We start from the raw sequence: 24,030 nt of genomic DNA, 5'->3' as shown, positions 1-24,030 counted from the left end.
TTCTATGTATGTGTTATAACTGACTATTAATGATTTTTAAGCCATTTACAACCTAATTAGTAGCCATTAATAAAGTATTTGTAAACCATTTATAAACCCTTTATAAAGGTAGTCTTATTTTAAAGTGGTACCAAAATCTAAATGACTTACTTCAAGATGAAGTTTTTTTTTTTTCAGACAAAACAGTAAAATAAAAACAAAAAGTAACAGGTTCTTTGCCTGTTTGGTGTATCAGTTCTTCTCGATTGTGGAGAAGAAGCTTTTATTTATTTTATTTTTTATTTTTTGCAGTAAAGACAACAATTTAAATATATTTTTTTTCCTCCAGGAAAATACTAAAATATATATTTGAAATTTTAACAAGTTTTTTTTTTTATATAAATTGAATATATTAATCACTTGCTTTGGGTGTCAATTGTAAGAAAGCCAATGATAAAATAAAAATATTGAATATTTTGAATAATATACTAAACAATAGCCATAATTTCTGTTATTTTAAACAACACTGGATTAGATCAGTGTGAGACACAATTTATGACTGTTTGTTTGAATAAATGGAACATATTATTTACTTGCTTTGGGGGTCAACTGTAAAAAAGCACAAAATCATAAAATAAAACAAAAATATTTAATATTTTTAATAATATACTGAATATTTAGAATATTATAGCCATTCTAGACAACATTGGAGTAGATCAGTGTGGGACAAACTTTAAAACTGCAGAAAAATGACCCTAGAAAAAGATCCTTTGTGGTACTATTATTTATTTACATAATTCCCAACAAGCTATTTCAAAGTTCTGATACGTATCTGCATATTATTTATGTATCCTCCAAGTGTAGATATATGCAGGCGACTGACTGATAGTTTACATCACTGAAGTCAAAGAGCTAAATAAACATTTATCACGTTTTTGATTACCCGGCCTTCAACAACTAATTGCTTCTTTGTGTTCCAGCTTTGAAACACCGCGAGCAGCTGATTAGAAACACATCAGTGCTTTAAAAAAAAAAGCATGAGAAAAAAAAAAATAAACACAATTCTCACGCATGTGTAATTTGTCTGATAAACATTCATTTTAGTGGCTATCAAAACCAAGCTACTTCCCTCATTTAATCTTTTTTTTTTTTTTTTTTGTTCCTCCAACCTCCAATTTGCACCGCCAACAGATGCGGTGTTCAACAGCAGTTCCAATTACTGAAGAAAAAAAAAAAATAGCAGGATAGAGAGAGAGAGAGAGAGAGAGAGAGAGAGAAAAAGAGAGAGTAAGAGAGAGAGAGGAGATAATTACGCAGAGGAAGCCAGCCGGAAAATGGGGAGGCGAGAGAAGGCACTCGGTGAAAACGGTGAGGAAAGAAAAATAAGAGAGGCATAAGGTCCACATCGGCCCTGCTAGCATCAGCAGAAGCTCCCGGAAAAAAAATGAGGAGAACTTCTTCCTGCCGAGCCGACGAGTCAGCCATGCTGCGGGACTTGGTTGTAAACTGAAAGCTAAGAGCTAGACTGCGTGGGTGGTGTGGCCGGCTTGTGGTCTGGATTAATGAAGAAATCAACCCTTTCTGCTGCCAGCTAATGGCTTTTTTGTAAAAGATATAGCTGGGTTCACTGCAAACCATACGTTAGTGGTTCTCTATCCTGGTCCTGTAGATGCTGTTCCACATTTACTTCATTGAATGAATTTTAGTTTGTCTCTTTGTTTGTGGATGTGTTTAAGACTGCTTGTGTTGTCACGTGTGGACCTGTATTAGCGTGGTCACTTAGCCTAGCCTACTGGCTAATCTAATATAAGTTATCAAATGAATGACCAAAAACACACAGGGACCTAAAGCAATTCTCTGCTACAATGACATTGAAGACTGAAGGACGCAACTGATGTATCCTTCGCAGTCATCAATTACCCACAATTCTATACATATGTCGCACATAAGGGAAAAAAAGAGAAATAGCAAAAAAAAAGGAGAAAATGGCAGAAAAGACAGTATCAATGCAGAGTTCATTTTAAAATTCCTTAATTAGTAAGAAATAAAGACGTACAAATTTCACTCCTCAGTGTCGCTCAAGTGGCGTTCACGCGTGTGACGTCACCAAGAATCCTCATTGGACCCGTTCCATATGTGTGACTAAAAGGCTACTGAGAAGGATGCTTTATAGACAGCTAATAACTATATAATTTTCTTCTGCTTTATTTTTCTTCAATTTGCTCATTACATGTGCAGAAATGCATCATATAAAACAGGACGAGGAGAAATGGCAGTCAGGTGCATAGAAAAAGTGTTGCTACAATTTAATTTTTGCTTTTGTTTTTTGGGTGTTTGGGAGAGCTGACCTTTGTAAAATGTACTTTTTTCCTATATTTTTATAAAAATAAAAATAAAATTAAAAAAAAAAATAAAAATATGGGAAAAAAAATCCAACCACAAATTGGATTAGTTCAGACAGCATAGTACATAAAAATACATAATTAGTTCTACAATTTTACCAAATATGAGGTTTGTAGCTTGAAATAATGAATTTAGGGACACATTTTAGTACATTGCTATAGGATTGTTTTGGCCACAACATTGTTCAGTTTTGGGCGCTTACTGCACAAATTCTTTTGCACCCGTCCAAAAGCTACATACAAGCACACTATTGCAGATCATGAGAGATGATGTTGCATCACTGCATTTTGTATTCTGTAAGTGTATAAGTGTTAGATGATGAAAATCAGCTCTATGCAATGACCCAGATGGCAAACAAAAAGAGCTGAATGGCTGTTCTTCTCCAGAAGCTGGCCGAGAAGAGTAATAATACACGGGCAGTCTTTTTTCTGTTTGAGGTAAGCAGACTTTCATCGTGGGTGCCCAGAAAGTGCGTTATCAGAAGACACTGAGGAGGAGCGTATCGCTGAGTCAAGTCAAGCTTTGGTCCCCCACCGGCCCCCGGAGTCGCACGACTGAAAAAAAAAGGCAAGGAAAGTTAAAGAAAAAAGGCTCACAGCCTCAAAGACACACGACTGAGTTCAAAGCTTTGCAGATCACACGTGTCCAATCGCTCCACGCCTGTGAATTTTCTCATTGCTCAGCAACAGCAATTCATCAGCCTGCCAGCTTGAGCTTCTGAGCCACCGGATATATATATGAGTGTGTGTATGTGCGTGTGTATATTGGTATCCGTGTGGCTTTTTTGAGCAGTCCCGAACCTTTATCTTCAGCTCAGACAGCAGATTTTATCTTATCAGTCCCCGCTCTGTGGAGCCGCTAATGCTAATGCTTATGCTGATGCTTTGTTAGCGCAGTTGATCAACAGACAGCCGTCGCATTGTGACGCAAAGTCACGTGACTCCGCTTCCACCCCTTAAACTTTCGGTAATCCCGCCCCGGGAGACCCAAAAGTGTTCTTTGCCCCTAATTGCGGGATTAAGTACCCTCCTCTCTCGGCTTCTGTTGCCTGACTTTGCGAATAAGCCCTGCGCTAAATGGTGTGATGTTATTTAATTAGCCTCGTAGCTTAAGGAAATGAAATTTTTAAAACGGGAAAGTGAGGCAAAGATCAAGAGGAAAGACTTGGCGGACATCAGTATACGCATTACCCCGCCGCTCCAGGGAATCTTGCGTGCTTTGGAACTAGAGCGCGAGCGAGTGAGAGAAAGAGAGAAGAAAAGAGAGAGAGAGAATGAGAGAGAGACAGAGAGAGAGAGAGTGAGAGCACATGGCTGTTAGCATGTCTGGCTGCCTACTACAGACTATACATTTAAATTCACATACGTCCAAGTGTTTGTAGACCGCAATTTAAGGTGCTGACAAACAGCTTGTTCAGTCATTGCAGAGTATTGACGAGGAATAGGACTATCTGTAGCAGATAAACGTGAACCATTTGGTACCTTGGTACCATGCCTCTAAAGCCCCCCAGCACTGGAACAGCAGTGGAACCGTGCCGCTCCCTCTTATGATGTTGGGATGTGTTGGGCCACTGGGCTGGCAGTATGGTGGCACCTGAAGTAGTAAGGGTATCAGTGGAAGTATTCCAGGGGTATTATTGGGGATTCCCAATACAGTCACTCTCTGTAGAAGTTTAGCATTTTGGCACTGATGCCAGTTTCCTAAAGGTACTCTGGTTTCATTCCACCTCCCAAAGAAATACACATTACAGGTGATTTGGTCAGACTAAATGGCGCCCTGTGAGTGTGCAGGTGAACAGGTATGTGTGGTGTCCTGTGATGTACTGGTGCCCTGTTTTAGGGGTTTTCATTGATTGTGGATAGGCTCCAGACCCATTACGACTCAACGTGAATGCTTCCTCTGGACATTCGAAACAGTTATTCTCTTTAAACTCTTCTCCATTTATATATATTATGGTGTAGTATGCAATATAGGCTTCATTCAGTGTGAAGCAATGCAGCACATGCAGTTAGTGCAAGCCTGCCAGCAGGAATAGTGATAAAACAACACACATGCTCACACTCCTCGTGCCCACCCACACTCGACATGCTAGATAAGCGGAAGGGAAGGTGCGGCGGGGGAAGTTAGCATGTATAGGAACGTGTAAGCTAATATTAGGCAATGTTTAGGTGTTCCTTTGGCAGGCTTGTGTGTTTATCAGCACTTGCCAGCAGTGTGGAAGTTTCTGGAGAGATCTGCGAAGAGGCCGGGATGGTGAAATCCCTCCCAATCCTATTAGCCGAGGGATTAGCGTTCGCTTTTTCGCGTCGGCATCACCACTGCTGCAGGTGCACGATTGTAAATCATGAGAAAAGAATAGTAATGACATAGGAGGATATCTTTTTTTTTAGCCCCTACCCTTCCTATAGGATGCTGCCACCAACTCACTGAGGGTTTATGAGTTGATTATTATTATTTACTTGATCCCACTCCCCCACGCCCTTCTGCAAGCTAATTTGTCATTAGCGGAAATAGAAGGAGAACAGTGAAGCAGCGCCCAAGGCCCGTGAGTTCCCCTCATTCTCGGAGGTGCGTCGGGTGTGTTCTCGGAGATTAGGCAAGGGGAAAGGAATAATCAGCGCTCCTTAAATCAAAGCCTGCCAACGTCGGATTGATTTGCAGAGGTTAGAGGAGTTGAGGCTGTCGAGTTCGCAAACAGTTCTTTGCTTATGAAAGAAAATTACGGCTTAGCGTCAGCAAAATTCCCAACCTGCTGCTCGAAACTGTGATGTCGCATTTTGGAAAAGACACGATTAAGGATTCCATATATTAAATAAAATATAATTTAACCCCTCTGATTGTAAATCTAAATATAGCATGCTATATGCCGGCTTCAGGAAGCTGCAAAGTAACACATGCAGATTTTGACAGGTTCTACATTTGCATTTTGATTGTTCTTTCCCCTTATTGTTGTCCCAGCTTCCACTGAAATAAGGATTCTGATTGGTCCTCGCTCTGAATTTTAATGTTGATTGGTTGTGCCCAAATTATAATCTATGTTATTTCATTGTGAAATGCATCACAGAAAGTATTACCAAGGACAGTGGACAGAGCACAGCGGGCACAACTTGGAACTGCTAAAAAAAAAAAAAAAAAAGTGGCAGGTCTGTGCAGTGTTCTTTAGCTCTATTGGGACATGGCAAAAGTCATGGGACACAATAGGCAATAATAGTTCCTGTTCCATTAGTAATGGCTTGTAAGTGTACAGTATCTACTTAATATGCATGCAGTTCAAGCACTAAACCGTTCTTATTATAAACTCTTTGCCCCTGTTTGGTTTTACAATGAATGGGTTCAATACTCTCCTATATATTTAAATGTGTTTAATTCTTTTATTGCAGCGTAAATTCAAGGTTTTATATCAACGCTTACTGCACAGACCTCCAGCTGAAAATGAACCGCTTCATGTTTCTTCCTATTTGACCTTTCCACAGTAGATTAAGTCATCTGAAATGATTACCTTCACTATCCTCCTTATTAGAATGATCTACTGTGTTCTTCCACTCGCAAGCCACTATCACACACACACTGTAACACTCTCAATAATATCCAGTGTGTAATAATGCAGGGTCAGTATCTGTATCTGTTTCTACAGCTGATTAGTGCTACTACTACTGTCTGTGTGTGTGTATTTGCACGTGGCTGTGTTCAGACTGCAAGCAGAAATCTAGATTTATGCTAGGTCGACATTTGATCCGGGTTGCTTTTTGAGAGTCTGAACACCCAGATGTTTACATTTTACAGTTGATAGAATTGTGGGGGTCCAAGCAACCTATACATATATAATGGTGATGTCAGGATTTTAAGGAACAAATCCAATTTACTTGAAGTCTGAAGGAACCAAAAGTGAAAAAAAAAAACTGAAGTAGATTTAAAGAGACAATCAAAGTCACATGATTTATTACTTATCTAGTTACATATGATCAGCAAAGACATGCATCATATCTGAGGCTGTTTCTTTAGTTTAGAAAGTTTAATGCTAGGCTAATGTTGCTAACAAAAGCTGGACTATCTTGTCACTATCTTATCTTTTGCAAATACACACTCAAAACCATGCACTAAATAAATATTGCAAATATTGCGCTGGATATTTTATCTGAATCTTGCAACCTTGATTGGCTACCATGGCTAAGGTCATTCAAACATGGATTAAATGATCACCTTTGTTTCTGAATTGAGCAGCTACTGTCTGGAAAAGGCTTTCTACCAGAGTTTGGAGTGCATTGCTGTGAAGATTTTTAAGTATTCAGTGAAACAGAGGATGATCACCAACCTACCTTATACTAAACTCCCCAATGCATTCCCTTTAAAAGCATTTGATGGAGCACCATCCTTCATTTTAAAGAACTCAGTTCCACTGCTCTACAGAGGCCTCAATACTGGGGGGGTAAACACATGATAAAACACATCATGTTTTAGATAGTCCTATTCTAATGGTAATGCTTCTCTGGGTGCATCTTAACATAGCTGAATGGATTAATTTGAGAAAAGCTGTCCACAAACATTTGGACAGTATGACATTGTGAAGTCTGAATAGCACTGAATGTGGTAAATGAATATATACATTTGAAAAACTTCATTTATTCAAATATCAGAGCCCTCCAGCAGAGATCTGCTGGCATGTTGTCAGTGGGTGGTCTGACAGGGGTATATGGAGCATTCAGCATACATAAGGCCAGTCGTTTCATGTCGTTTTCAGAGAGCTGGTTGGTGAAATGTCAGAAAATTAGAATTCAGAATTCACTTGACTCACAGATTACATATTTATACTGCGAGTTATGTATTTTTAATAAGCACTACTTCAGATGGGTTCATTACAATGCAGCACAGTCATTTTTTTATCTCTTCTCTACCGATTTTTAAACATAATATCGACACACTGAATTCTTCCCGAGGCACTGGCTCGTCTCAGTTGTAATTGCCTTCTGGGAGTCTGTCTCGCTTTTTTACCTGCGCCAATATGTTCATGCCTTCTGGTCATCGTCCCTGGTGGGATTTCAAAGCATGTGTATTATTGGGTCAACTTCTAATGACTCATTCATTCTGTCTACTCAACACTGCTGAATGATAATGAATGCATTTCGATTCTGTTCGAGGCAAACTCACTGAAACGTACAGCATATTTATCTGTCAATGCTTCCCAAGAAGCCTGAGAAAAAAAAAAAAAAAATAATAATAATAAAAAAATAACACCACAGCCATCCGATCAGAACTGTTTTCTCATTTCTTTTCAGTGTACCGTCAAAAAATGATATTAGCTTAACCCACTGGGGTCAGAGAACGCACTGGTGCATCAAATTTGAAGTTTCTCAATGTTTTCATTAAAAACTGAAAAAGCTGGTGTGTATACTAAATTTACGTAGACTTTTATTTCACTGCGGACAGTATGAACCAAACATATTTAATTTTTATTTATTTATTTTCCACAAATAGTTGGAACACTAAAGCATTTACCACGTTGTAATTTTCCTAACACTTCAAAGACATTATTCCATCCAAGATTAACAAGCTGAAACAAATCACTGCTTTTTTACCCATTCTTCCTGCAAACTTAAGGTGTGCAACAGTGTTAGTTCAACGGCTGTCACGATTTCGATATTTAATCGAAATCGATCAAAATAATTTCATGGTCTCGAGCCTCAAAGTCAAAAAGAGGATCGACGATCCCTCCCTGTAAGCTAATTTGCCAAATTTGACAATTAGTGCTTAATGTGGTGTATTACAGATCACTTGTATCACTTTGCATCACTTATATCAAGCCCACCTTTTGAAATAAGATTTTGTAAATTTGATTAATCAAACCAATGACTGACCATAGACTAATAAAAACGTGGCATAGACCTCTCTACTGTAAAAAAAAAGAAAAAAGACAATTGAGAATCGAATCGAATCGTGACCCTAAATTCGGAAATAAAATTGAATCGAGGATTTAGAGAATCGTGACACCCCTAGTTACTTAAAATCATGATTAGATATGTATTAGATATGTACTCCTTACTGCTCCTACATTTTTGCAGACACAACTGTAGCTATGACGTGTCCTCCCCATCAACTGTACAAAAGCTCACTGCAGAAATACAGCTAAAACAGCAGCAGCAGCCATATTGGACCCTGAACTCTGTGTTGACCTTTCTTTAAAACAGTGGGCCATTTCCATGTGTGCAGGCACTGCATTATAGTGAGACAATTGGTTTATTGTTAAATAAGGACTACAAAGCACTGTGGCACCTTTCCTTTACTGGCATGCATATTCTGTACTTTAATATACAAGTTCTTACATTTTCTAGGATTCTAAAGAAACCATTTCAGAGTGACCAGACCAGATATTTCATCACTGGGGGACGAAACTGGCCTTGTCTCGCTTCAGCATCATGTTCACCAGCTCTGCCTTGCTCAAACACAAAGAGACAGAGCATGACAGAGAGAGAGGGAGAGAGAGAGAGAGAGAGAGAGAGAGAGAGAGAGAGTGAGAGAGATTACGATTCAGAGTCTGCCTTTTGGGGCTTTTGAACTCCCTCAATTCAAACCTGTCCTAGATATAAAGCAGAGTGAAAGGAAGAAGCACTCAAATATTCTTTCTTTTCCGCTATTCACCGAAATGCAGGATGCATTAGTCAGCTGACCCCATCTCTTAAAGCCCTGTCCACCGACCACGGGCTGGTCATTACCGCCACTGCTGCTGGCGCAAGAGGCCGCAGACTCGGCGTCTTCGACTGCGGGACAGGAGGGGGGGAGGGGGGTGGGACGTGAGGGTCTGCCAGATGAGATTATACACAGCTGCCTTCAAAATTCTGAAATCACTGCAGTGGCAACAAAGCAGTAATTATATACTACACTGAGGAGAGAGAGAGAAGGGGGGTGAGAAAAGAGAAGAGCCACGAAAAGTCGAAAAAAAAGAGTCAGGATGAGAGGAAAAGTAAAGTGAAAAAGAGTAAGAAAAATAAGGTATCAGAGAAGAAATCAAAAGCAAAGGAAAACAGACGAAAACACAACAGAATTTAAGAAAGAAGAGTTTAACCAAAATGTAGATAAGATGAGAAAAGTTAAGAAAGAGACAATATAAGACAAGACAGGACAAGATAAGAAAAGAAGAGAAGAGACAATTGAAAAGAGAAGACAAGAGGAAAAGACAAGACCAGAGAACACATGAGAAGAAAAAAGGGATGAGAGGTGAGAGGATTAAATGAGAGATAAGATGAGAAAGCCGACAAAAGAAGGCAAGATAAGTAAGAAATAAATAAGAGAAGAAAAAATATTTTAGAAGAGATGAGAAGAAATAAATTAAGAAAAGAGACAAATGGAGAAAAGAAGAGACAAAATAAGAGAGAAGAGAATAAAAAGAGAAAAGAACAGAATATAAGAAAAGAGAGGAGAAGAGAAGAGAAGAGAAACGAAAATTAGAGAAGAGAAGAGATGGGAAGAGTAGAGAAGAGATGAGAAAAGACAATTAGAGAAGAGAAAAGAAGAGATGAGAAGAGTAGAGAAGAGAAGAGAAGAGAAAAGAAAATTAGAGAAGAGAAGAGAAGAGATGGGAAGAGTAGAGAAGAGAAGAGAAAAGAAAATTAGAGAAGAGAAGAGAAAATTAGAGAAGAGAAGAGAAGAGAAGAGAAGAGAAGAGAAGAGAAAATTAGAGAAGAGAAGAGAAAAGAAAATTAGAGAAGAGAAGAGAAAAGAAAATTAGAGAAGAGAAGAGAAGAGAAGAGAAGAGAAGGGAAGAGTAAAGAAGAGAAGAGAAGAGAAAAGAAAAGAAAATTAGCGAAGAGAAGGGAAGAAAAAAGAAAATTAGAAAAGAGAAAAGAAAATTAGAAAAGAGAAAAAAAAATTAGAAAAGAGAAAAGAAAATTAGAGAAGAGAAGAGAAGAAAATAGAAGAGAAGAAAAGAGAAGAAAAGAGAAGAGAAGGGAAGAGTAGAGAAGAGAAGAGAAGAGAAGAGAAGAGAAGAGAAGAGAAGAGAAGAAACGAGAAGAGAAAAGATGAGAAGAGAAGAGATGAGAAGAGAAGAGATGAGAAGGGAAGAGAGGAGAAGAGAGGAGAAGAGAAGAGAAGAAAAGAGAAGAAACGAGAAGAGAAAATATGAGAAGAGAAGAGATGAGAAGAGAAGAGATGAGAAGGGAAGAGATGAGAAGAGAAAAGATGAGAAGAGAAGAGAAGAAAAGAGAAGAGAAGAGAAGAAAAGAGAAGAGAAGAGAAGAAAAGAGAAGAAAAGAAAGAGAAGAGAGGGCTAAACACTGAAGCTCTGTTGTAAGTGGAGCTGATCCTCTGAGCTGGTAGAGCTCATATCTGGATTGTTATCAGATGCTGCTCGTCACACTCTGGTTCTGACTGTCACCCGTCTGAGCTAAAAACTTCATTATATCACACCAACCACAAAACACACACCCTTCAGAACAACACCACCTAAACCACAGCGTCCTCTCAGCTGTCCTACCCTGTATAGCTCTCTCATTCTCTCTCTCTCTCTCTCTCTCTCTCTCTCTCTCTCTCTCGTTCTCTGTGGTGGTCTGCTGTGTGCTGGAGTGCTGCTTTTTAATCCATTTCTTCATTAGCACTTAAGGTAGAGACTATTAAGATTGATTATAATCACTTAAATTGCATTCACGTCTTTGATGGAGCACGCCGGATTTAGGAGTACAAAAGAAGCCTAAAGCCTTTAGCAAACTGGCTTGGCTTTGTCTGAGTGCAGTATGATCGTGAAGAGACTACCTGTGCCCAGCCAGGCAAGGGCCATCTCATTCTTATTCCTTTCTATATAAACTCAATGTTGTGATTAGAACGCCCCCTAGATGCACAGCATGCTTTAATACCAGGTGTTTGTGTTAAAAAAAAAAAAAAAACATTATGTTTCGGCCAAAAGCCCACAAAACAGACAGGACACTGTCAGGACAATGACAACAGCTTCCATTGATGCTTTGTTGATTTTTTAGTTATTTTAATAATACGTAACCAAACTGGAACCATTTTGGTGTTGAGTCCTGATTAAGATCTTGTTAGAAAGCTTTATCTGGGCATTGATGTAAAAACTGTTGGGTTTGGGTTTTTATCTTACTGTACATTTTCAACTATAATTTAACATGTGTCCAACCAACATTGGGTTTTTTACATTATCACGTTTACAGTTTAAACTAAAACTCAACATCTGTCCAATGGAGGTTGATGATGAATGTTGTAAGTTGATGCCAAGCCAACATTTGAGAGCACATGTACGAGAGCACATGTATATTTCCAACTGAAATTCAATGCCTGTCTGACTTTGCAAATCCACCTCCAATGTTGGTTTACAGTTTTTCCACATTGTATGCACACAAAATATGGACCTATGCGCACAAATCCAAAAACACGAAGCTCATGTGTCGACATTTTTACTCCAAACTGCTAAACTCTAACTACAATTCCACATGTTCTCACTCAAATACCATTCTAAATCACAGGTTTACAAATTGCTAAACACAAATTGCATCATTTAGTACACTTTGGTCTCCTAAGAATCACTGACCTTCAAATACATAAAATATAAATACAAATCATTGTACTTACATAAGTGTAGTTTTGCAACAACTACATACAGTAAAAATGGCTTACGTTTGTGCCGCATATACATGCTATAGTACTGTAGTACTGTAAATGCTATATGGGGGGTCCTACACCGCACCAAATAAATATAAAGAACAGATATTCAACATATTTCCATAAACTTGTATGCATTTGAATTTGAACAGAGTTTTCAGTTTGTCTTTAGAGTTTTGAGAAACTGAGCCAAGTTTCTAGAAATGTGTTTAAACATTTGAGAAAAACTGTAACTTTTAAACAAAAATCTAATTTTTTTTTATCCTTCCTAGTTACTTTTGTGTAACGTGTATACTCGCTGCTAGGTGTTCGAAATTTCCCCTCTGGGATCAATAAAGTATCTATCTATCTATCTATCTATCTATCTATCTATCTATCTATCTATCTATCTATCTATCTATCTAATGTCTGTCCAGTATTAAAGGTTCATATCAAACCAACTACAGGGTTAGTGGGGTATAAAGTAGGCTGCTGGGGTGTCTTATAATACTTGTCGGAAGATTTGGGGATGAGTTGTTTATTTGATTACCCAAGATCCTGTCCTCACTAATGCTTTTTTTTGCTGAATCAAAAAAAAAAAAAAAAAAAAAAACTTAAGCAATGTCTAGAGGACCAACCAAAATCTGGTAGAAAGCTTTCCCTGCACAGACGAGATAGATACGCCAACAAAAGCAGGATAAATTTTTTATAACCTTGATTTTTGGACAAAATGAGCACATAGTGTACACGAGCCGCATTAGGCAAGGAAGCTCAAGGTGAAAATGTAATATGTATCTGAAAAGTTCCTGTAACAGCACTGCAGCATCGCCCTGCTTTCCTCATATTGTAGATTCTCTCCGCAGCTCGGAGAGAAAACTTGCTTACTTTATCCAGGCCTTCCACCAAGCCTCCTGGCCCGACATCCCCATCCGGATGCAGCTCACTCGCGCCCCATCGACCCCTGGCTCACTGAAACACACACGCCCTGCTTCTGAGGAAGTGGTTCCCTCATGCGAGACCACAGGCTGAAATCAATGTCTCTTCACCCCACCCCCCTTACTACCCCTCCCACGTCCCCCTTCTGTCTGATCCGCCACCCAAACCTCATTATAGTCCATTCAAGCAGAGGACGAGAACACAAAGCCGATGTGGAACATTCTCTTATTATATATGACTTCAATAATTTTCACATACATACATCATCCCCTCCTCCTCCAGGAATCAATTACAGACATTCTGGAGACACGGGAAATAAGGGGATATTAGACAAAGGTGTGAAAAAAGAACCAGACAGATCTGTGGACTGTATATTATATATGTTGTTGTGTTATTATTAGATTTATGCCGATCAAGATGTACTTTACATCTACAAGGGGTAGAGCAGCTAGTTGGAATTTGTAAAAGAGTGGACTCCCAAATATTAATGGCAATAGTCCCTAAAAATATGCTCTGTGTTGGTTCTGTGGGACTGTGAGCATCAAATAACAGGGTGGAAGGAGGAAAATAAAGTATACACCGTGATGCTATAAAAGAACCAGCTTTGCTTTCCTTTGCAGTAGAAGCACAGCAAACGTATTACCTGGTAAAAAATAAAAAATCCAACTATGTATGTCCTTTCACAAACCCTTGAGCTGTCAAACAGGTCTGGAAAACATGGTTAATGGCCTCGTTTCATTTGAAAAACGACCTTTGTGGAAAACTCAGGTTGTGGGTTCTGCCTGTATCAAACCTTTACACTGCAAAAAATATATACAGCTCTAGATTTATTTAATATTTTTTAAATTAAGAAACCACTTCAGTTTCTGAATCAGTTTCTCTGATTTTATTTATCCTGTTTATAGGTTTATGTCTGAGTAAAATTAACATTGTTGTTTTATTCTTTAAACTACGGACAACATCTCTTCCACTTTTCCAAATAAAAATATTGTCATTTAGAGCATTTATTTACAGAAAACAAATTCATTTTCAAAAAAGTTTAATATTTAGTGGTTTTTAATCCCAGTTTAATCATGCATATTGGCCTGTTCTTCTCCACCAGTCTTGCACACTGCTTTTGGATAACCTTATGCTGCTTTACTCCTGGTGCAAAAATACAAGCAGTTCAGCTTGGTTTGATGGCTCGGGATTCTCCATCTTTCTCTTGATTGTATTCCAGAGATTTTCAATTTGGTAAAATAAAAAAAACTCATCAATTTAAATTGGTCTATTTTTTCAGAGCTGTGTATATTTTAACTAATATAATCCTCTAAACTGTAGTCTAAATACTACTATTACACTTGGTTAAAATTATTTTAGTGACTAAAATAGTCTTGATACACTTTCAGTAGATAAAATTACTTAAAACAGGTTAAAAAAATAAACTAATACATGCATATAAAACCTACATTCTTACTATTTTTCAAAATGTATATAAGTATATAATTATCGTGAGCAGCCATATGTATATCTAATTTTGGATTGTTATATATGGTTAAAAGAGGAAATCTTATCTATGGATTTCACTCCTGTTCCTTACAGTTGAACATATCAATTTGAGGATTTCACTTTTCACTTTCTAATATATCATTTTCTACAGTGTACTCTAAAAGACATGGCATAATATCATGCCACATTCCAAGAAAGCATGCTGAACTTTTTATTTATTTTTTTAACACCACGTTCAGCTTCTATCTCGAGTCCACGGCAAGCTCCTGCATTCAAAAGCAGATGTGACGACGCTAAATTAATGATAGGAACAACAGCTTTGTGTGAGCACTTCATTTGCGCTAATCAGCTGGGACCCCACTAAGTGCTGTGATGGTGATGGAGGAAAGTAGGTCTGCTTACATAAGCCATCTTTAAACCAAAAAAAAAACCTAAAAAAACAGAACAAATAATAATAATAAAAAAAGCAAAGCGAGCGTGCGTATTATAATGGATGTACACATTCCAGATGAGGAGTGAGGTATTTAAAGCACGGGATCTTTACTTTAGAGAATAAAACGTGTATATAAATACAGGCGGAGAGGCAGAGCGGCGTGTGCATGTGTAATTGGAACAGTAAGCTAAAAGCTTAGAGTAAGACAGGCTGTTTAGATCACAGGGAGAGCAGCGCCTATGGCAAAGCTGTAAGGGGTGTTTAGCAAAACACACGAGTCGTCTGAGCGAAACACAACCCCCTCATTCACCAGAACATGCACACACACACACACACACACACGCACTGTGTTGCTAGGTGGTAGCTTATGGTGGTGTCAAGTGATTCAAGTGAAGTTGCTAACTATGGTACTTATAGATGTTTTTTTATGATGTTGAGTGGTTGCTAGATGTATACACCAGTGTTGCTAGGTGGTTGCTATGGTATATCAGGTGGTCCCTATGGTAGTTGCTTAGTGGCTATTATGATGTTTCTTACTAGTCGATATAGTTACAAAGTTACAAGACAGTTGTTAGGTGATTGCAGTGAAGTTGCTTAGTGGCTTAGTGGTTGATATGGTCTTGCTAGTGGTTGTTAGGATGTTGCTACAATGCTGCTGTTTGTTATGGTGTATGCCAGGTGTATGTCTCTATGGTATTACTGGATGGTGTGGCTTGAGAGGTGATACAAAAAAAGTTGCTTAGGATGATTGCTGCACTTCTTAAGTTATCCCAGATTCAGTTCCTATGGTGTCTTAAGTGGTTCCGAGTGCATTGTGCAGTGGTTGTTGTGGTTCCCCTGCATGGTTGGATGGGTGTTGTAAGTGTGTTTGTGTTCATATGACATAAAGAAGGGTGAACAAACCCATTAAATTGTATGGAACATATCTGTTGCCTAGTGGAAACCACGCACAATCGCAGAGTCCTTCATAAACACCTCCAATCAAAAAAGAAAATCTGGAGTCTGAATGGTGCTGATGTTCTAAAAACAGCAGGATGAGTTATGCTCCAAAAGACTGACCCATAATGACCAGGCAGTTTGCTTTTAAGCCATGCACACTCGTCCCTGAAAGGATTACGTAAGCTAACGGTGGCAGAATGAGCGCATGTGAGCGTCTAACAGTTCCTGACACGACTCCAGAGGAGTAAGACATGGAGGATGCTTTTCTGTGACAGCATGCAGGCGGGGTGTACCTGTCTCTCCAAACAGGAGTGACTGGTGTGTGCATGTGTGTAGTGGGGGTATGTGTGTATTTGTGTGTGTGTGTGTGCATGTGTGCATGTGTGTAGTGGGGGTATGTGTGTATTTGTGTGTGTGTGTGTGCATGTGTGCATGTGTGTGTGTGTGTCGCAGACAGACTCCAGTCGAGCGGCCTAATTGGTTCTGCTGCTACCTCAGCATGACTCTAAACCCCGCAATGCCCAATCAGCTTTCAGCAAGTAAAGCCAGCCTAATCCATCTACTGTCATATATATATGTTCCCACAGCATCGCGGTCATCATCATCATCATCACCATCACCACTGCCGTCGTCATCGTCCTGGCCTCCCTCATTAGCATATCACTCTCCAGTGTGTGTGAGTAGGTGTTTTTGCTTGTAAGTGAGGCAGGAATGATTTATGAGGGCACATCTTCATTGTAATTCCGTGGCCTTTTACAGAAGCTAACAGGTACTCCCAGCTCAGCCTCTCCCAGTGGAACCACACAGTGGTTTGGTTTATTATAATAAAAAAAAAAAAAATATATATATATATATATATATATATATATATATATAACTTGATACTGTTAGCCAACATAGGAACTTGCTTTAATATATGATTGGAAAAGTAATGCAGGCATGTAGATTCCTTTTCTGAACAAACACTCTGATGTGCGATTTAAAGGACAAAGTTTGTCCACATACTGCTACAGTCTCCAGTGTTTGCCTTGAATCCCCAGGACTGTCCCTGATTGAAAACGTGTACAATGCTACTTGGTGTAGTATCAACACTTCCATACACCCCTAAGGCAAAATCTGCAGAAATATTCAAGCTGCATGAGCCGAATTATAGCAGGACACCATTAGGAGCATTGCCAATTCCATGCCGAGACATCAAGTTGATTCTACTTGCATACATTCATCTATATATTTAGATGCTTCTGCATACAATAAATATCTTTTTTTGCTTGCAAACCATCAGTGCAGTAATGATGGTGCATTCATTCACAGATCCAACATCTATTGGTGCAATCTGCTCCACATGCACTACACTTTTTCGTCACGTCAGGTATGACATTTGACAAGCTTTAGAGAATAAAAGGCAAAATTACAATTCTTTCCAAAAGGATAATCATAAAAATGGTGAGCAACCATTATGTAGAGATTTGAGGAGATAGAATAGTAGAGCATTAATGAGATAATGTTTGAAGAAGAGATTGAGTGAAGTACTGGTCACAGAATGAGATAGGGTGGAGTAACAGGACATGAGGGACCATTCAGAAGATGGGATACTGAAGATATGGGGGTGGAGTAATGAGGCGTTGAGGAGTTGTAGGTGGGCTAACAGTGTTGAGGAGAAGAAATGAGTTATAGAGCATTGAGGAGATGGAGCTAAACAGGGAATTTAGGTGATAAGATAAAGTAAATTGTGTTAAAGATGGAGCTGGAGTAATGAGGTGTTGAGGTGAGGTAGAGTAATAAGGTGTGGAAGAGATTAAGGTGGAGTGAAAAGGATTTAAGAGATGATGGGGTGGAGTAATCAGACATTGAGGACTAAGGAGTGGTGATAGGGTTTTGCGAAGAAAAAGAAGTATAAAGGGGTGTTGAAGGGATGGAGTAGAGTAATAGGTATTGGGTAAAGTAAAGGTATAGCAACAGGGACTTTAAGGAGATGGAGGTGGAGTAATAGGGATTTGTGGAGAACTGGGTGGAGTAATGGGATGTTGAGGAGATATTGGTGGAATAATGACTAGTTTCAAGAAGTGAGTGGTGCAATGCAACATTAAGCATCGTCATCTTTAAGTTCTCCACATTTCACAATTTGAAAAAGTAAAAAAAAAACGAGAATTTCAAAGAATTTTAAATTGAATATCTTGGGAACGGCAGAAGACAACTCCATATGATCATATGACCCTGTGGACCAGTCTCACTAGTCATTTCTAAACCTCTGTTTACCTCTGAGCTTCATCCTCCCTGATTATTGTGGGAACCAATCCCAGTGCTTTCTTTTACTGTAATGTTGATACATATGGTCAGGATAGTGGTCTGGTGGCTCAACCACTGCAGCAAACAAGGACAATAACCAAGCTAGCTAGCAGTATTATAGTAAAGCAAGCTTAGGGCAGGGAACCACCTCTGCACAAATACACAAAGTAACACCCCAGAATCACACCGCAAACACACAAGAACATTAGACTAAAAGGTGCTACTACTGCTATGTTTTGCTTCTCCCGCATTTTCCTGAGGGACGCTGCAGCGGGCCGCATTAACCCTCGACAAACAGCGTGTAAACGCATTACACTCTGACATCCCCGAGACTGCGGGGACTCTCCGAGCTGGAGCTCAGGCAGCCGAGCACAACATTGTCTCCGGCACCTAGGGGTTGTGGGCTAGATGGGTGGAGGGTGGTGGGGGATACAGCAGGCAGCACGCACACCCCTCTAATCCCAGCTAATCTGCAGGGGAGCGCGTGGGGAGGGTGCGCAGAGATATGGATAGGCGTAATCTGAGCCGCAGAGGCGCACAAGGAGGAACTGTGCTGAGACAGACAAAGAGGGATCAGGCTAATCTGAATTAGCCAGAGGGGGGCGATGGAGGAGCAGGGACAAAAGCAAATATCTGGAGGTGAACGTGGGAGAATTTGGGGCCAAAGAGTGAGACAGTAAATATAAAATATATAACTGCTCATACACTTGTCAAAAAAAAAGAGTTGCGTCAGGTGTCAGACAGAAATGCTATTCAGACGGAAGATAAAAGTTACTTAGAAGAATAAATAATCAAACAACACAACCAATAGCATGCCACACATTTTCAATTGGAGGTCTGACAAGGTCTGATTATAGAACTGCATCTGTTTCTTCAAGACAAGCTCTTGAAGAGACAGCAGCAGCATGTGGATGAGCATCGTCCTGTTGGAACTGCACACAAGAGTGTACATTTAAGAAAATGGTGTTCTGTAACATTTACCTTCCTTCTAAATAGCACTGCAATTTGATACTTCCTTCTGGGTGCATTTATATGTGTGATGATAAATGTAGGAAGGACCAATTTTGGTTCCCTAAAAGCTCCAACTCCAGCTCCTGATGATGTAAACATATACCAGCTTTACCATCCAGAACCATATATTCAAGCCCTAGAATCATTTGTGTGCAGAATTTTAAAATATTTCTAATGAAGGAACAGATGTCTCCAATTATGTAATCATGCATGAATGTGAAATTGTGCTGTGAATACACCATCGGATGAGACTTTGTGCCTGGGCCATGCTGGACCCTAAGGACTTATTAAAACTAGCTAGAAATAATGGTGGGAGGGCTGTTGTCCAGCAGTGTATTGAGATATTCTGTTCTAACACACATACAGAACCTGCTAATTAACTGCTGAGTTAAACCAGGTGTGCAAGAACAATGAAATTACCAAACTGTGCTGGGCAGCAGCCCTCCAGGACAGGATTAACAGTGCAATTAAGGTGGAAACTTTACCCTTTATCTACACAAGACAATATTGTGATGATCCATTATGGCACAGGTATGGCATCCTATATAGCATGTCCCCAATTTGTAGGGGCTAATTTAACTGCATCAACTGATCAGATTCAAAATCTATTTAATTGTGTATTTAACTATTCCACAAAAAAACAGCAACAAAGTGTTTTTGTATGTGTGAGGCTGCACAGCTACCCACCATGTCCTGCACGCAGCGAGGCAGGTGATCTGTGGATGGCGACAGGCACTGAGTGATGGTGCTTGGCCCCCTGAGCTTGGCGTGGACGCTGGTGTCCTGTATGGGCCTCTGAGCCTGCCGTGACCCGCAACACCAGAGCCAGGAGGCAGAGGGCCACGCAGCTGGCCCAGGATAGGCTTCGGCGCATGCAAGGCAACCGCTCCAGCCTCAGGCCCCCGAGCATGATGCCCCAAAAGGGCCGAGACAAGAGAAGAGGGGAAAGGGGACAGAAAGAAAAAAAAAGAGTGGCGGGACGCACTCAAGGGTGCTTCAGTATGCCCGGTGGCCCATGCTCCTTGCGTGCCTGGTTGCACACAAACATACACACTCACGAACACCCTTGGGAAAAAGAGGGAAAAATGCAGGCACGTTAATCCACAGAGGAAAGAAGAGCAGATGAGAAAAATAACCTTGGAAACAAAGCGGATAAAACAGGAAAAGTCCCTTTTTCTTCTGCTCCTCAGTCACGAAAAAAAAAATCCACAACAGTTTTGAAGCTGGAGGGAAACCACTTTAAGCCATCATGGAAAAACAGAAGGATGGGAATAACAGAATTGGGGCACTCTCACAGCTCGAAAGAGCGAGAATGAAGATATCCAAGTCTATTCCTTCCTTTCCTGTTCTCTTGATTGATTTCCCGAAGCAAGCTGCGAGAAACTGCACGAGCAATAACCTCCGTGAAACTCTCCAACCTGTCCGGACATCCACTTCCACAAGGTTCCAGGACTTACGAACCCAATCAAATTGCGAAAGGTCTCTACTCTAGTTTAACGCCAGATGCCCAAGTTTTCCCAGCGGCTAACGAAGATATCCAAAAAAGGCTCTTTTTTTGCAGCTGATTCCAACTGCAATCTACATCTCTCTCCAGATGGCAGAGGACAGGGGCTTCACCTGGGAATAGATCCAAGAGAGGGAGATCGCGCACCACTCTGTCCGCCGAATGGTATGAACACCTGGAGCTCAAAGCAGCCTGTGGCCACGAGGCATCGGCAATGCAGCTCCGGAGGTTTGTGCGAAAGAGACAGAGAGAGAGAGAAAGAGAGAGAGCAGAAGGAGGAAAGGGAGGGAGGAGAGAGAGTGAGGAAGGAGGGGGAAGAGGATCGGCAGGCAGCAAAGGAGAGAAAGCTAGAGAGAGCGAGAGAGAGGCAGCAAAAGAGTGGAGAACAGAGGGCTATGCAAATGGGCAGGCTGTATTCAGCAAATCAGTGGAGCCGGAGAGCAGTGCAGGGAAAAAAAAGTCTGTTTGGACATGGGAAAAAAAAAAGACCTCCGCCTCACAGCCCTGTTTTCTTCCCTCTTTTGCTGTCTGCCTCTTTCTGCCTGTGTACAAACAAAGCCGAGCGCAGGGAAGATTCCTCCACACTTTATTCTCAGACGTCGCCACTTAGATGCTGCTTTCCCTCCGCTCGCTTCTCTTTTCCTCTTTTTCCATCTCGCTTAGAGAAGAAAAGCGAGAGTGGAGGGAAAGCAGGGAACTGTGGTGTTCGAGAAACAAAGAGAGGCAAGGCGGCGCGGAGTTACGCAGGAGTTATGCAGCACCCAACGCCAACTTCAAAAGCAACTTTCCTCCAACACTGCACTTCTCCTTCCCCCATTCCCGCTTTCGCTCTCCATCTGATGGCTGAGGGTGACGTCAACGCCAGCTAGCCGCAGCCCAAGCGTATTCACACAGCCCACTCGCTGCCTTTACGCCAGGCATGCACACACACACACACACACACACACACACACACAGAGGCAGGCTTGTATGCGGCAATGAAAGCAGCCAGGCAGACTTGGACAGTGTACGCTGTCCACTGGGGGTGGTGCTGAATTGGAGGAATTCAGCCATGCTCGCTGGCTAAAAAGAGCATTCTCCAAGAATACTGTTCAGTAGAAAAGGCTGAGAGTAGCTGTGCATGGCTGTGTGTGTGTGTGTGTGTGTGTGCCCAGATGTGTGTGTGTGTGTGTGTGTGTGTGTGTATGAGTGTGTGTGTTTCAAGGAAAGGCAGACTTTTTGTGGACGTGAATGAAGTCCAAAGCTCCGGGTTCAAATCAGTGCGGCCTCTTCTGCCAAGCAATGATTCCCTTTGGACTACAACACGCGCCGGATAGCCAATCATATCGTGCGCCTCCCCCTTCTTCCTCTGCTCACTTCTCTCACTTTATTCTTCCTCCTCATCCTCCAGAAGCACATCCACCAGGAAGAAAGTCAATTTAGCAGGCGTAACGACCAATACGATGGATCCCACTTCTTCCGTTCTTCTGAATCCACTTCTTTTCTTCCCCCTATAGAGCTCTTTTTCCGAAATGCTTTGCATATTAGCTCCAAGTCTGAACAAAGTCTTCTCAAGCTGCAGATCAGGAGAGGAATTCTCTGAAACTGCTGTGGAACCCGTTAATCCACAGCAGGCAACTACATTAAATCTGGTAACCTCGTTCATCTTTTTAGAAGCCATGGGCCGACGTCTTGCATTGGGGGCTCTACTTGGAACTAAAATTATATATTTTTTTTCAGTTTTAAATATTAATCCCACCAAGACCTGCCCACTTCATTAAGACTCGCAAAGTGATGTATCAAGATTCCAGCTCACAAACAGACAGCTCAGTCCAAGCAGTCGACCTCACTGCCAAATCTGAAACAAACGCTCAGATGAGTTCAGCATCACCAAGCCATGATGATGCTCCCGCGAGACACAACTAGAACCATGTGCCAGAACACGTCCCCTGACTTTATGATGGTCTTTTTTCACAGCAACAAAAAAAAAGCACAGCAAGAATCTGTAGGACTCTATGTTGCCGTCTCTGTCTCTCTCTTTCTCCATCTCTCTTTTCTCGTCCCTCACCCTCTACTTTTTTCTCTCCTTCTAAGCTTTGTTTGATGCTTCGGTGCCCCCTAATGGTCAGACAGGAGAATTGCAATGCAGCATGCGATGTACCATATACACTAACTGACTGTACAGACAACCATCAATGCATTATTCAATGGTGGAGGAACATCTGCACTTATCACATATTGGCAATATGATTATGGATTAAGTAAAGATAAAGTATGGTATTAATCACTATTCACATAAGATACTATACACTACATAAAGACTGACATATTGTTTTTTTGCTTAAGCTTAAGATTAAGCCATTTTTTAATAAGCATTTAAAAAGTGCAAGCACAAAATAAAAAAGAACCCAACCTCTGGATTTAACCCTTTTTAGAGCAGTGAAAAGACATGCCTGGAGTAGTAAGTAAGGCAACAATAATGCAAGTTGGGATTAGATCCCTTGCTCAAGGACACATCAGGCGTAGATGTCAGTTCTGAAGGTCAAAACGGCAAAATCCGAGGCCAAAGCATGCTTCTATTACTTTTAGGTCATTTCTGTATGCTGCTTTTATGTTTTTTTGTTTTATATTTTGTGGACTTTTGCTGAAAAGTCTAATTACTGCTGTACTACATATACAGACGTAATAGAGATGCAGCAAAATAAAAAAGTAAGTCTACTAGTACGCACATACTCCACGTTTTGCAGGTAATCAATAGTAAGAGCAAACCAGAAAGAGAGAAAGAGCAAAAGAGAAGAGAGAGAGAGAGATCACGAAAGTAAACTGTCTAGCCCTCCATCAAACATCCAGCTCTAATAAGAGTTTTCAGACGAGTGAGCAAAGAGGAGCCTAGCGATGAGAAGGCGAGGAGGGTAAACACACTCAGACATGTTGACTCCATCTCTATACAAACACTAAAACACATGCTTAGCTTTTCTGCGCTCTTTTTCCCCAAAGCATTTTTTTTATTATTACATTGTCGCTAAACACTGCTGTGCTACAGTTAATCTAGCCCTAAAGATAACCTTCAGACTCTTAGACCCTGTAGCAAACACTTCTTCACTTTCATACATTGTACTGTATTACTGTGTTATATTAATTAACATCAGTTTAATAGGTTTAAATATGGAACATTGAGCGACTTCACAAGATCAGACTAGCCGACCTGTTACCAAATAATTCAAGATTCTAAGATTTCTGTTTTAGGAGTGATTATTGGTCTGTTTAACACTTAATATTCTTAGGAAATTATTTTTTTTATATTTGACATCCATTTATTTGGCATATTTGCTGAAATAAATGTAATATGGGGAGAAATGTTATAATTTGATTGAACTGACAAAATATGTACTTATTTTAAAGAATCCAGTTCTTTTTAAAGAATTCATTCTTTGATACAGTAGCATTTTCTGTAATGCTACCTTTGCCTTTAGAATGTCTTACAAGCACC

General features: G+C 40.3%; 1 protein-coding gene across 24 annotated transcripts in view; it reads right to left on the bottom strand.

Moving 5' to 3' along the window:
* The window catches only part of LOC103042950 (neurexin-1a), a 562,201-nt gene that overhangs the window by 219,869 nt on the left and 318,302 nt on the right, over nt 1-24,030 (bottom strand). Inside the window, exon 1 of one of the 24 annotated variants that reach the window (XM_022681851.2) lies at nt 19,745-21,338. The exons of 20 other annotated variants lie outside the window; for them this stretch is intronic. In XM_022681851.2, coding sequence (XP_022537572.1) covers nt 19,745-19,967 — 223 coding nt within the window. In that variant the 5' untranslated portion in view covers nt 19,968-21,338. Of the gene's footprint in view, nt 1-19,744; nt 21,339-24,030 lie in introns of those variants that run through there. 3 more of the 24 variants (XM_022681850.2, XM_022681853.2, XM_022681852.2) reach the window with 3 other exon arrangements.

The sequence above is a fragment of the Astyanax mexicanus genome, chromosome 25 (assembly GCF_023375975.1).
Source record: "Astyanax mexicanus isolate ESR-SI-001 chromosome 25, AstMex3_surface, whole genome shotgun sequence".
NCBI classification, from domain to species: domain Eukaryota; kingdom Metazoa; phylum Chordata; class Actinopteri; order Characiformes; family Acestrorhamphidae; genus Astyanax; species Astyanax mexicanus.
Note: the sequence above shows the minus strand (reverse complement) of the source record. Positions and strands in the feature narration are given on the sequence as shown.